The 13,921-nt window shown below is 40.2% G+C and overlaps 1 protein-coding gene across 4 annotated transcripts in view; it reads left to right on the top strand.

Annotated features, from left to right (window-relative positions):
* The first annotated feature begins 1,927 nt into the window (after nt 1-1,927).
* The window catches only part of LOC141107851 (uncharacterized), a 37,204-nt gene continuing 25,210 nt past the window's right edge, over nt 1,928-13,921 (top strand). For all 4 annotated transcript variants that reach the window (XM_073598877.1, XM_073598879.1, XM_073598878.1 and 1 more), the window contains exons 1-2: nt 1,928-2,062; nt 7,235-7,249. In XM_073598877.1, the coding sequence (XP_073454978.1) occupies nt 1,996-2,062; nt 7,235-7,249 (82 nt within the window). In that variant the 5' untranslated portion in view covers nt 1,928-1,995. The remainder of the gene's footprint in view (nt 2,063-7,234; nt 7,250-13,921) is intronic.

Genomic DNA, 13,921 nt, shown 5'->3' with positions numbered 1-13,921 from the left:
CTTTGATGTTAAATACCATTGTTATGGTAGCAGCTAGCTGCCATTACCCCTGTATTGTTTTGTACTGTGGGTGATTCTCTTTCAGATGAAAGTGGTCCCAGTGGTGGATTTGCCGTGGGATCACTTTTAGAGGCAGCGGGAGAAGTGCCCCCCTTCCTGGTCATTTCCGAGCTTACTGGAGCCGTTGGTAAGCCAGGAGCCGACCTGATCCCATTGATGCCTGGACAGAAAGTTGAGTGAGAGCAAGATAGCCCCCATTCAGCTCTATGGCCTTGGAGGACCGGAGCGGCATCTGATGTCACTTCTGCCTCTCGGGCTTAGAGGACTGATTTTTTTTTGTGTTAAAAGTAAAATGTCATTTTTTTTTGCTTTTAAGGGTAAATGAGAGATCTGGGGTCTTTTTGACCCCAAATCTCTCAATAAAGAGGACCCGTCATGCTTATTTCTATTACAAGGGATGTTTACATTCCTTGTAATAGGAATAAAAGTGATAAAAAAAGGGACAGTGTAAAAATAAATAGTAAACTAAATAAGATTTTTTTTTTAAAGCGCCCCGTCCCTTGCATGCAGGCATAAGTTGCTCCCGCATATATAAACGGTGTACAAACCACACATGTTAGGTATTGCCACTATCGTTAATGGGAGAGCAATAATTCTAGCACTAGAACTCCTCTGTAACTCTAAATAGGTAACCTTTAAAACATTTTAAAGCGTCGCCAATGGAGATTTTTCAGTACCGTGGTTTGTTGTCATTCCTGTGGAATTTAGGAACAGGAAATTACAAGTTGAGATTATTTTTCGCAGGTTAGCTGGTATATTTTTCTACTTGTAGGGTGTTCAAAGGGCTAAAACATGAAGTAATATGCATGTATTGCATAGATGTACTGTATATGCTTTTTTCATTTTTTTTTATCAATGCTTTTGGCTGGGCATAGACGTGTAGCTATAAAAATTTTATGTATTTCAGCTTACCAGTCCTTAGATGTGGCTGCATTAGTTTCATTTCAGGTTTAGACTATGCATTCTCCTCTTTCTGATTCTATTATGGAATTTTCTATGGACAATTAAATGTTTCTCTTAAGACCTTTGGAAAGAAAAATGCCATATAGGTGATAATACAACTGTAGCTGATTTATGAAAGGAATTGAAGATCTTCACACAATAAATTGAAAGGATATTCACTTCAGCTACCAAGTTGTATGCAGATGCAGAAGTAAAAAACTCTGGTTTTCACGTGATTGGATAATTAAAGTAATAATTCACAAACATTTTTGTGTGAAGACTCTCAACTCCTTTCATAAATCGTCCTCAGTTACCTCATATTTCTTTATGCATCTCTTGAGAATAAATAATTGTGCTATTTGAAAACTGATATACTGTATGTTCTCATAAACATTTTTTTTACTTTTTAAGTGAACCATTTGGGGATGGAAATGTGGCAGCTACTGCTGCTTATTTGTTTATTTAACCTTAGTTGAAAGTTCTAGGGCTGTCATACTGACCATGGCTTCTTCTTTCCCTACTATTTTACCTAATGACAACATAAAGTAAAAGCATGTATCTATATATAAAAACAAAGTTTTACAGAACAAAATTAGCATTTTTTTTAACATATTATGATAAAAAGTTTCTTTAAAACTTGCAAAATTACTAACATACACACTAATCTCTGATTCTGTTGTCCTCAACACACCGCCCAGAACACTCAATCTTATGTGCCTGTAGTCACTCCTCATTCTGCCAATTAGCCTGAATTTCATATATACATTATGTGTCATAACTCCTGCACTGTAGCTATAATAGCTAATTGTTTAAGGTTTAAATTAAAAAAATTACACTGATGGTATCTGTTTGTCACTACTGAACAATGTCATGAATGGGTTGTCCTAAGTTCAGTTGACTTAAAACCCCTGCACCGTACATTATTATACAGTTGTTTTGTGGATGCTCGTTTGGATATTTTATTGGCACTGACAGAATTGAATCCTGCACAATATGGGGACTTCAAAGTCTCTGTTACTGACTTGGTGTCTGCTATTCTTGGCCATGGTTCCCAGTACAGGTAAGTTATTAACATACTGTATGTTATACTGATGGTTCTGCTTTTACCTATTAATGATTCCATAATTACTTTTTTTTTAAATTGTTGATTCCTTTGCCAAAAGAAACTTAAAAAATATATGCACATGTAAAAATTTGACAAAAATATGCACATGACAAATTTGCTAAATTTTGTAATGTAATGATTGTATTGTGTGCATGACTAGATGACATTAGAATGGTGCTAATTAGCTCGTGGTTCATGCAAAGGCAACCATTACACTATAGATTCTATTTTTCATAAAACAATATTAATTGCTAATTTGGAACAACGTATCCAGTAAAACTGAATATATTTGAAAACCAAAAAGACCTTTTGCTTTTCTTTAGTGCTTAGATTGAAAGTAATCCATTCAACAAAATATTTTTCTCCACCAACCCACAAATTAGCCTCTTCTTTTGAGAAGCGCCCCATAGACAATGAACTGCAGTGGCTTATATCTAAATGCATGCCATAGGGTGGAAATAATCCATTTAAGACCTACCTCATCAACATTTTCTAATTTTGGTTGCTTAGGGATTGCCTTCTGCAACTGTTTTGGGTCATGTAAAAGCTGTCTAATGCCGTGTACACACGAATCTGTCGGACAATTCGACCATGTGTGGGCTTCATCGGACCTGCAGTGGACCTTTTCTGTCGAAAATGTGACAGACTTTAGATTTAGAACATGTTTCAAATATTTCCGATGGACTCGAATCCAGTCGAAAAATCTGTTCGTCTGTATGCTAGTCCGATGGACAAAAACCGACGCTAGGGCAGCTATTGGCTACTGGCTATGAAATTTCTTGTTCTAGTCCGGTCGTACGTCATCACGGTCAAATCCGTTGGACTTTGGTGTGATTGTGTTTAGACAAGTCCGATTCAACGGAAGTCCGTCGAAAAGTCTGACGTGATTCAGTCCGTCGAAAGTCCGGTCGTGTGTACACAGCATTACAAGTCCATCAAAATATCTAAAGCTGCTTATGAAAGATTTGTACAAATCAATAAACTTTACGATTTTATAGCCAAAGGTTTTGATGTGTGTGCCACACATCTCATATTTGCCAATTTAATAGACACATTTCTGTGAAACCATCAAGATTACAATACAATTTAAATTATTTGATAGATGACATACATTTATAGGTTTAATTGTTTAAATGAAATCCATCCATCTTGGTAAAAATAATAACAACAATGGCATACACTTTACTTCAATATGTTTTTATTTTAAAATATCACCAGATATAGTCTAAACATTTAGATGGCCCAACATAGGCCCAGTTAACAAATTTTACATATAGATAAGAGCAAAATTCAGTTGTATTCGGCAACATGAAACTTCTCATGGAAAAGATAAACTGGAATCTTACTGTGAATCAGGTCAAAGTGTATTCAGCCCTTGTGCTGTGCTCGGCCAGGGGCAGTAGTTAACCGTCTGAAACGTAGTACCTGTGGATAGGGGGGGATCACCCGACCCGGGCACCCCTATTGGGATCATCCTGTGCCCCAGCAGGTTCCCCTCCCCCCACCCACCTCATCTTTGACTACGCCCTCCCCTAGATCTTAACAATGGCATACACTTTAAGTAATGCGTCATCCATATTATCAGAATTGGTATCATATTTTATTTTAAAACAACAGGACAATCTGCTAGGTTTTTTAAAGCTGTTTAAAAATTAAAAAGGTCATGGATAATATTTAACATTTAAAAACAAATTGTATGACCATATTATATGTATAGTTTATCAACATTTTAGGTAGCTCTAAGGCTCCTCCACATGAACACCCAATGTCCTATGTACATTCTGCTATATTACAAAGGCCAATGAAAAAAGTAATAATTGTTTAAAACAATGCTAAGATTGTCAGCATGTGCATAACGTAAAGTGAGATTTTTTTTTAATTTTTGTGAATATAAGTCAAAACAAGTATTAGCATATGCAATATAGCTTATGGTACAAAAATCGTGCATGACTTTTCTTTAGGTACCATTTCCAAGGTGTCTGAAAGTATTTGAGATTTGTCTTGTGGCTTTATAGCTTTCATCACACCACTGGACATCACCAAAACCTTGCCCTGATAGTGAAAGAAACCTGATTTTTAGAAACATAGAAAAGTGGGGACAGAAAAGGACCAAGTGGTCCATCAAGTCTGCCCTTTTTATTCAAATTTTTATTTAAATTTACATTTTTTATGATGATACGTCTATCCATATACACGTATATAGAATTTTATACTTTAAATGTCAGTGCTCCTTTTTAATTGCGGTCTGACTTCAAATGGAAGAGTTTAGGCCATTTCCATTTGCTCATTAATTGAAAAGAAGCAAGAAAGGTACTTTTTAATGGTTTCTTTGCCAATCATCCATGTCTTATTGCAGACAATCCAACTTCCAGTACTTTCTAATCTGTGTAATTTGTGCACTCCACTTAATATAATCATCAAATTGTTAAAATGTATCACACAAAATTACACCCTGTTCTACCAGTTCAGATTCATTTTTCAGTTATTTAAAAGCTAGGAGATAAATGAAACGATGCAAAAGGTAGAGGTTTTTTTTTTTAATAAAGGCAGATTGACTTAGTTTGGCTGAACACATTTCATTTGCAACTGGTTCATGTTATTTCTGTGGACTAATGGGTGATTTTTTTTCACAGAGAGACAGTAGAGGTAGATTTTTAAAAATTTGCTCTAGAATATTTAATTTGATTTTGAATCTTATTCACTATATATAAACTATATATATTGTAAATCTTTCCTAAGCAAGGCATGGAGAGCTACAAGAAGTTTTACTCTTAAAAAACATCTAAAGCTCTCAATTTCATACAAATTGGCCAGTGACAAAATCATTTAGTAGTATAGTTTGTGAACGTCTTTTTGCACAGTAACACTGCATGAAAATTTTTCGATAAAAAAATTAAAATGTCAAAACAGAGTGTACAAATTCACTTCTATACTACAATCCTCCATTCCCCGCGCCCCCTCCCATCCTTATATACCCAAAATATTCAAAATATAGACTTCAGGTATGTGGTTCATAGCAATTGGCTAGCATCATAACAATATGTGAGCACTTGAATAGGCAACTAATAGAAACAAGGCAGGTTTTACCTTGCAATAAAAATGAATGTGTATTATCTGAGAGACAAAAGGCACAGATATTGTTCAGAGGCTGTATGTATTTGTAAGCAGCTTGGTTGGCCTACAATATAAAAGGGTTTTAGCTTTAAATATAAATTAGAGTATATTATTACAAATACAATATTACAAATATACAAATACTGCAAAATGGCTGGACAGTGTAGCTCCACATGGTTGCAGAAAAATGAAAACATTATAATTATCCATAATTCTGGTGGTCTACGCCCAAGTTTATCCAAACTCTCTATAATGGAAAAAAATAGAAAGGGAAAAGAACCCAATTAATAGAAAAAAGTATTATAGCTAAAGTCTTGACAAATGAATAGCGTGTTATCAATCAGTTGTTTTGGACAGAGATTTGTAATTAAAATGATTTTTGGGAGTACAGATCTGTGTACACCAGTGGTTCTCAACCCTGTCCCCAAGTATCCCAACAGGCCATGTTTGCAGGTTTTCCTTTATCTTGCACAGGTGCTTTAAATCAGAGTCAATAGCTTGGTATTTTGGACAGGTATATTATCTAAGAGAAATTCCCAAATCATCGCCTGTTGGGGGTACATGAGGAGAGGGTTGAGAACCACTGGTGTACACTGATGGGGCACATAAGATGAATTTCCCCCAGCAGCCCAAAACTCAAGCATAGCTTGTTAACATAGATGTAAACCCAACCACCAAAATCTCACACAGGCTTTAATATGAAAATATCGCTTAGCCTATTTCTACTTTAATCACCAGCTTTCATGAAAATAGTATCTGGAGATACTGATATAAAGGTCCTTGTATGGGCACTTTGCGTTATGAAGTGATAACATACTGCCCCTGTCTCCAACATTTTCCTGCCTGTTAATCACCAAATCACATACTCTTGCAGGCAATTTGACTTTGAGAGATAGGGGCTTTCATTAGTGGACTTTTCATTTTGTAAAAGGTCTGCTTTAAAAAGGGTCTGTGAAAAACAATTACCAGAACTGATTAGGAAGCATGCCCTCTGAAAAAAAACACATACAGCCTGTAATCAGGGTCATGCATGTGGACAGGGACAGGCTGTAGGTTGCTACAAAATAACAACAGCATTAAAGCGGAGTTCCACCCATTTAAAAGTTAGCAGCTACAAAAAGTGTAGCTGCTGACTTTTAATAAACAGACACTCACCTGTCCAACGGTCCAGCGATTTGGCCATTCAAAGCCTCGCTTCTCTCCCCCTCCTCTCTGTGGCGCCGGCAATGCATGCGTGAGCCGCGCTGAGTGTTGTAAATGGCCGGGCAATCTTTTTGGATCTGTGATGTATCCCAGAAGATTGCAGGGAGAGAGGGGGAGAGGTAAAGTTCCGCTCAGCTCCGCTGCTCCAGGAGAGGAAGTGGGAGCTGAGTACCTGCGAAAATTATCTACCCCCCCAAAAAAATTTTGGGTGAAACTCCGCTTTAAGATGTAACAAAGGATAAAAGAACTAAAAACCCTTCCCTCCCCCTAACCCCAAGCTCTCCATGATGCAAATACCTACCGAACATTCGGTAAGGGTTTTCATCTCTTTTAAGAGACCTGCCAATGCACACAAGCCCAACCCTAATGTCTACTTTCTCTATCACAGCTAAAGCACATTGTCAGTATGGTTGATTTTACCTCATCCCTCAGCATTTTATAGTGAAGGGACTTGCTTATCCAAAGCCCCATTATTGGGGCATCTGACCTGCATTCAAAGGCCGAACAGTGCATTATGGTTACTATGGTGGATTTCTGCATTAGTTCCAGACACCACAAACCCATGGTAGTAGCAAACATGGACCTTATCCCTAGTGATAAATAATTCATGTATCAATTATTATTTCTTGAGTGTTGTTTATTAACAGCCTTGTTGTTAGGTCTTGGTGAATCTGTCTAGCAAGAGAATGATATTTTCTGGTTTGAAAAAAATATTGCCAAACATACTTTTACTGACCAAAGAATAATTTACTTTTGTTTTTCTTATTTATTCACATAAGATACTAAATACTTTTTTTTTACACTTTTCAGGTGCCCAAAGCACAGGTATGTATTTTTTAAACATAATTATTTATATATAAAAAATATATACAATATAATTACATGTTCTGTGATTTTGACATTCTGTTACATGTTTTTCTTTTAAAGAAAAATCTTTTTTTAAATAAAACCATTAGCTCTCATGGTCTACGTAACATAGAAGGCAACTGTAAATTAAATTATAAAAAGTGTCTAATTCCCTATAGTAACCCTTCAATGTTTAATTATTTCTAGTATAGAAGGTGGTGTAAAATGTAGTTGCTGTGGGAAAAAATAATTGTAATTTGTTCTAAATCTCCTGAGCCCTGGAGGAAGCTTGGCTCTGTAATTCCTGCAGATCTTACACTATTTAAAGATTAATCCTAAATGACAACGTTGCTAAGGCACAGCAGGTAATAGTAACCTTTCAAGCAGCATGTTTTTCCTATGTTCAGTAATGCTTGTGCAAAATAAATTAACAATTGTGTCGTAGTTCTGTATTGACTGGTAGATCCAAGAGTAGTTTGGGGTTTTGCTACTGTACTGTAAGATACCCACACTTATTAGTATCAAAATTCTTAACAGTTTACCAAATTTTTCAGAAAATTGGTCTTATAGCCCAATTTCATCCAAAACTTTTTTTTTTTTTGGATTAAGCAGGCCATGGCTAAAATTACTGTTAAAGAAGAAGTAGGGCCAAGGCTCTTTTGGCCCTACTTTTCCTGTGGGTCACAGGAGTGCAGTTGGTTCTGCACTCCTGTGACCCTGATTCAGCCGACAGCGAGCTAGAGTCCGCTGTTAGCTGACATCACTCAGCTGATTCTGACTTTGGATCAATCCCAACTTTAATGTTGGAATCCACCCAAATGCCCAAGGGGCAGCTGGCTCAGCCTCTCAGCACGCTGCTCCCACCCTCTCCACAGTCTGACACACCGGTGAGGGCTGGAGGGGCAAATCAGAAAGCCAGAGACCGACAGTCATCAGCTCTCTGCTCACTGAAGACCAATAATTGAGTGATCACTGGTCTTTGATCACTCAGTTCTCAGTTTTAGAGGTGGCTGGGGACAGATGCAGCATCAGACTGATGCTAAATCCACCTCGGTGAGTGTGTAGGTTTTTTTTTATATGTATATAGAATATTTATATTTAACATTTAAAAGTAGAGCTCTGACCATTGTGTAAAGCAAAATATTATATGCATAAGTCATTTCAAAATTATTATATAAAATCCAACAGCTTCAAAATGTCCCTTAAATCAGCTTTGCATAAGATTGATTGCTGTCTACTCCACAGGCCTAGAAAAAGATATGTAGTGCATAACTTTGCAGTGTTATAGATGTTATACTAATTACTTCACATATTTATATGCCTTTCTTTTTTTTTACCTTAATGCTTCTCTGCATTAAGGTAAAAATCCTTCCATGGTCAGCTCCCCTCCATCCTCCCCCAAATACCTACCTGTGGCTAATCTCGATCCAGTGCAGTGCCCGAGAGCAGTATTGCTGTTTTCTTTCCTCATAGAACATGGAGGCAGTAGGCCATTGGCTCCTGTTGCTGTCAATCAAATCCTGTGAGGAGGAAGCAGGGGGCAGGACCAAGCCAAGCTGTTTGCATCTTTAGACACACACAGCCCAGCTTGGATTTCGGGATGGGCAGAAACACAGCAAAAGTTCGGACCCGAATAACGAACCCCATTAAAGTCAATGGGACCCAAATGTCAAAAACCAAAAGTGTCCATTTTGAAAGCTTACATGCAAATAATTTTTTGATTTTTAAAGTGAAAGCATAAAAAATGAAAAATTCCTTCCAATATAGTGCCCGGAGGGGTCCTCTTAGTCTACCTGTAAAGTGGCAGATCTGTACCATGTCTAGAATCTGCTGCAGCAATAATTGCATTTATAAAGCCAAAAAAATGACATTTTCCCTGCAAGCTGCCTTTATTTTGCTAAGCAACAGCTGGGGAACCAGTGTGTATGATGAAGCCACAATGTAGTTCACTGGGAACAAGATTAGAGAGATTTTGGATACATTCTGGTGTCACTTTGACTTTGGATAGAAGTAACGGGTGCGTAAAAATTGGTCTTTGGGTGTCGTGGCATCTTCCCACCGTAACGCTATAGAGGTAATTTTGATGAAAGCAAGAATTGGCCTTCCTGTAAAAAATTGCAATGACATGCACCTGTCAAACAGGTGCAGAAAAATTGGTCTTTGGGTGTCAGTGGTGCCTTCCCACCGTAACCCTATAGAGGTACTCTTGATGAAAGCAAGAATTGGCCTTGCTGTAAAAAAATTGTAATGATACGCACCTGTCAAACAGATGCAAAAAAATTACTCTTTGGGTGTGGGGGGCACCTTACCACCACAACCCTACAGAGGTACTCTTGATGAAAGCAAGAATTGGCCTTGCTGTAAAAAATTGCAATGATATGCACCTGTCAAACAGGTGCAGAAATAAATACTCTGGGTGTGGGGGGCTCCTTCCCACCATAACCCTATAGAGGTACTCTTGATGAAAGCAAGAATTGGCCTTGCTGTAAAAAATTGCAATGATATGCACCTGTCAAACAGGTGCTGAAAAATTACTCTTTGGGTGTGGGGGGCGCCTTCCCACTGTTACCCTATAGAGGTACTCTTGATGAAAGCAAGAATTGGCCTTGCTGTAAAAAATTGCAATGATATGCACCTGTCTAACAGGTGCTGAAAAATTGGTCTTTGGGTGTTAATTGTGCCCATGAAACCTATACCAAAAACATTCTTCCAGATGAAATGATTGAACAAAACTAGGCAGTCTCGAAGTCCTGCAGAGATTCCATATCCCAAAAAGACTTAAACAGTGATATCGGCATAAGGGGCTTCTTAGCCCATAATCCAGGACTGATTAATTTTTAAAAAAGTCAAACTGTCTACGGAGTCTGTGGACAGACGTGTTCTAGTATCAAAACCTCCTGCAGCACTAAGTGCCCATTCTGAAAGCACGCTGGATGCAGGGTAGCCCACCAACTCAATAGCATACTGGGCAAGTTCTGGCCAGAGGTCTATTCTCATGACCCAGTAAGTCAGTGGATCATCAGCTGGAAAGCTCTCCATCTCTGTTTTGGCCCTGAGGTAATCGTCCACCATGTGAGGCAGATGCTGCCAATGAGATGTGGAAGCTGACAGTCCTGGGCGGCGAGGACTAAAAAAATTCTAAATTGCCTCACTTAGGCGGACGCCTTTTCCAATGCTCCTCTCTTGACCAACAGAAGACTCAAAATGACGTTTTCCACCACACTGTAACCTACTGGAGTCAGGAAAACGTTCAATAAAATCCTCTTTAACGTGTCCTCAAGAGATTTTATCTTCTGCACTTTCTGTGGGGACAGGATGAGTTCTGAGACCTTCCTCTTATAACGATGGTCAAGGAGGGTTGCCAACCAGTAATCATCTTTCTCCTTTATGCTACGTATTCCTGGGTCCTTCTGCAGGCTTTGAAGCATGAGGTTGCCCATGCGCCTCAAATTTGCCAAGGCTTGAGAAGCAGACTCCTTGGGCTCACTCAGGATGACAGCATCTGGAACTTCCTCCTCCCGGCCACATACTACTCCCAAGGGTCCTAGGTTGGAAAGCTATCGCTTACAGATTGACACATGTATTCCTCTTCTTCAAAGCCTATGAAAGTGCCAGAATCCTCCTTCTCATCCTCTGCCCCTCTCTCCTCCTGTGTGATCTGTGACATAGGAATGATGATGTCTGGATAAAGTGGGCCTTGAGAGAAAAGGAAGTCCTCCTCTTCCTCCTGCTGCTCTGCCTCCAGTGCCCTGTCTATAATGCCACACAGAGTCTGCTCCAGCAGGAACACAACAGGGATTGTGTCACTGATGCATGCACTGTCACTGCTGACCATCCTTGTGGCCTCCTCAAATGGTGACAATATAGTGCATGCATCCTTAATGATCAGCCATTGGGGAAAAAAGCCGAGGCTGTCTGAGCCTGTCATTGGCATGCCATACTGGCACAGATACTCGTTAACGGCTCTCTGCTGCATGTATAGCCGCTGCAGCATTCCCAAAGTTGAGTTCTACCTGATGGGCATGTCACAAATCAGGAGGTTTATGGGCAGGTGGAATTCCCGCTGAATTTCAGCCAACCGAGCACTGGCTGTGTATGACCACCTGAAATGGCTACAGACTCTTCTAAAGTGGGTTGGGAGATAACAGCTGCAGAATGTGATGGAATAGGGTGGCTGCTCTCTACTCTTTCTTGATGTTGGCCTTCATGGGGTTGTGCCTCCTCATCTTCAGTTTCCTCCTCTGCTCTATCTGGCACCCAAGTCGTATCAGTGACCTCATCATCATCATCATCTCCATCTCCTCCATCTTCAACATCACCACTGGAGACAACTTGGCAATACGCTGCGGCTTGGGGAACATGAATGCCAATTTGTCTACCGATGTTCCTCCCTCTCTCTAGGCTCATGTTCCTGTCATCCTCAACCTCAGAACCAACATCTGAATCCAGTAATGGCTGGGCATCATCAAGGAGCAAGTGGCTGACGTTGTGGTCAAATAACTCAGCTGACTCCTCAATGGCTGATGTTGGGGATATGGCAGGAATAGATGTGGTCAAGGAGGTAGGTTTATCCACTCTGGCAACTGCAGGGGACTGCACACTTGTCTCTACTTGTGTGACAGAGGATGAGGAGGATGAGGAAGGTTTAGTAAGCCAGCCCACCACCTCCTCTGGATGCTGTGGCTGGATAGCACAGGCAAACTCATTAAACAGAGGAAATGATGCCCTGCCTGAGGACTGAACACCATGTCCACCTTTGCCTGTGGACATGTTTGTTGCTGTTCCAAGGGAATGTCTGCCTCTCCTTGTTGTCCTTTCAGACATTATTGGGAGGGAGAGGGTGGTGCTTGTATATTTTAAGAAAATGTAAAGAAGAAGCTGAAATCTGTACGTAGATGCACTTTAATCAATGTAAAGAGGTGTTTGATGCACTTTAATTTGAGTACTCACACTACACAGACACACTTCACGGATACACTATAATATACTGCAATATAATGCGCCAAAAGTACAGTGATGCACAGAACTATATGGCGTTAAACTGGCAGTAACGCACACAAAACTATATGGCGTTAAACTGGCAGTAACCCACACAGAACTATATGGAGTTAAACTGGCAGCAACGCATGCAAAATGATATGGCGTTAAACTGGCAGTAACACACACAAAACAATATGGTGTTAAACTGGCAGTAACGCACACAGAACTATATGGCATTAAACTGGCAGTAACACACACAGAACTATATGGCGTTAAACGGGCAGTAAAACACACACAAAAAGATATGGCGTTAAACTGGCAGTAACGCACGCAAAACTATATGGCGTTAAACTGGCAGTAACGCACACAGAACTATATGGCATTAAACTGGCAGTAACGCACAAAACTACTGTATTTATCGGCGTATAACACGCACTTTTTTCACCTTAAAATCAGGGGAAAATCGCGGGTGCGTGTTATACGCCGATCCCCTGCGATCCCCCGCTGACTGAGCAGAGCGATCACCGATTTGAAAATGGCACTGCCGGCGCCGAAATACACAGAGCCGGTCCTCGGCTCTTCTCGCCCACTTTCGGCTTCACTCGAGCGCCGCCCAAACCTAGTCGAGTGTACTCAGCTAGGTTCGGCTAGCTCCGCTCACAGTCACGCCCAGTGGAGCTAGCCGAACACACTCGGCTATCTGTATATTTGCGGCGCTCGGCCCCGCTCACAGTCATGCCCATCCCGGGCGGGACTACGAGTGGAGCCGAAAGTGGCCGAAAGCAAACGAGAGCCGCCGAGAAGAGCCGAGGACCGGCTCTGTGTATTTCGGCGCCGGTGGCGCCATTTTCAAACTGCAGTGACACTGACATGACAGTTTAACTGCAGCCTGGACAAGGCTGCAAAAGGACACAGAAAAGCTTCAGATCGGCACTGGCAAAGCTGCAAGGCTGCAAATAGACACTGATAAGGCTGCAAATGACACCAAGGCTGCTGACTGCAAGGCTGCAAATGACACCAAGGCTGCTGACTGCAAGGCTGCAAATGACTGCAAGCCTCCAAATGACACCAAGGCTGCTGACTGCAAGGCTGCAAATGACTGCAAGGCTGCAAATGACACTGGACAAGCATGCAGATGGACGCTGTGCAAGGCTGCATTGATGGGCATTTAAATGTAAGTTTTTTTCCTTAAAACATTTTTTCCTTATAATTCCCTCCTAAACTTGGGGTGCGTGTTTTACGCTGGCGCGTGTTATACGTCGATAAATACGGTATATGGCGTTAAACTGGCAGTAACTCACACAACTAAATGGTGTTAAACTGGCAGTAATGCACACAAAACTAATTGGTGTTAAACTGGCAGTAACACTCGCAAAACGATATGGCGTTAAACTGGCAGTATCGCACACAAAACGATATGGTGTTAAACTTGAGTACTCACACTACACAGACTCACTTCATGGATACACTATAATATACTGTAATATAATGCGCCAAATGTACAGTGATGCACAGAACTATATGGCGTTAAACTGGCAGTAATGCAAACAAAACTATATGGCATTAAACTGGCAGTAACGCACACATAAACTATATGGTGTTAAACTGGCAGTAAAGCACAAAACTATATGGCGTTAAACTGGCAGTAACATGCGCAAAACAATATAGTGT

This window comes from Aquarana catesbeiana, linkage group LG09 (assembly GCF_042186555.1).
Source record: "Aquarana catesbeiana isolate 2022-GZ linkage group LG09, ASM4218655v1, whole genome shotgun sequence".
In the NCBI taxonomy this organism is placed as follows: Eukaryota; Metazoa; Chordata; class Amphibia; order Anura; family Ranidae; genus Aquarana; species Aquarana catesbeiana.
Note: the sequence above shows the minus strand (reverse complement) of the source record. Positions and strands in the feature narration are given on the sequence as shown.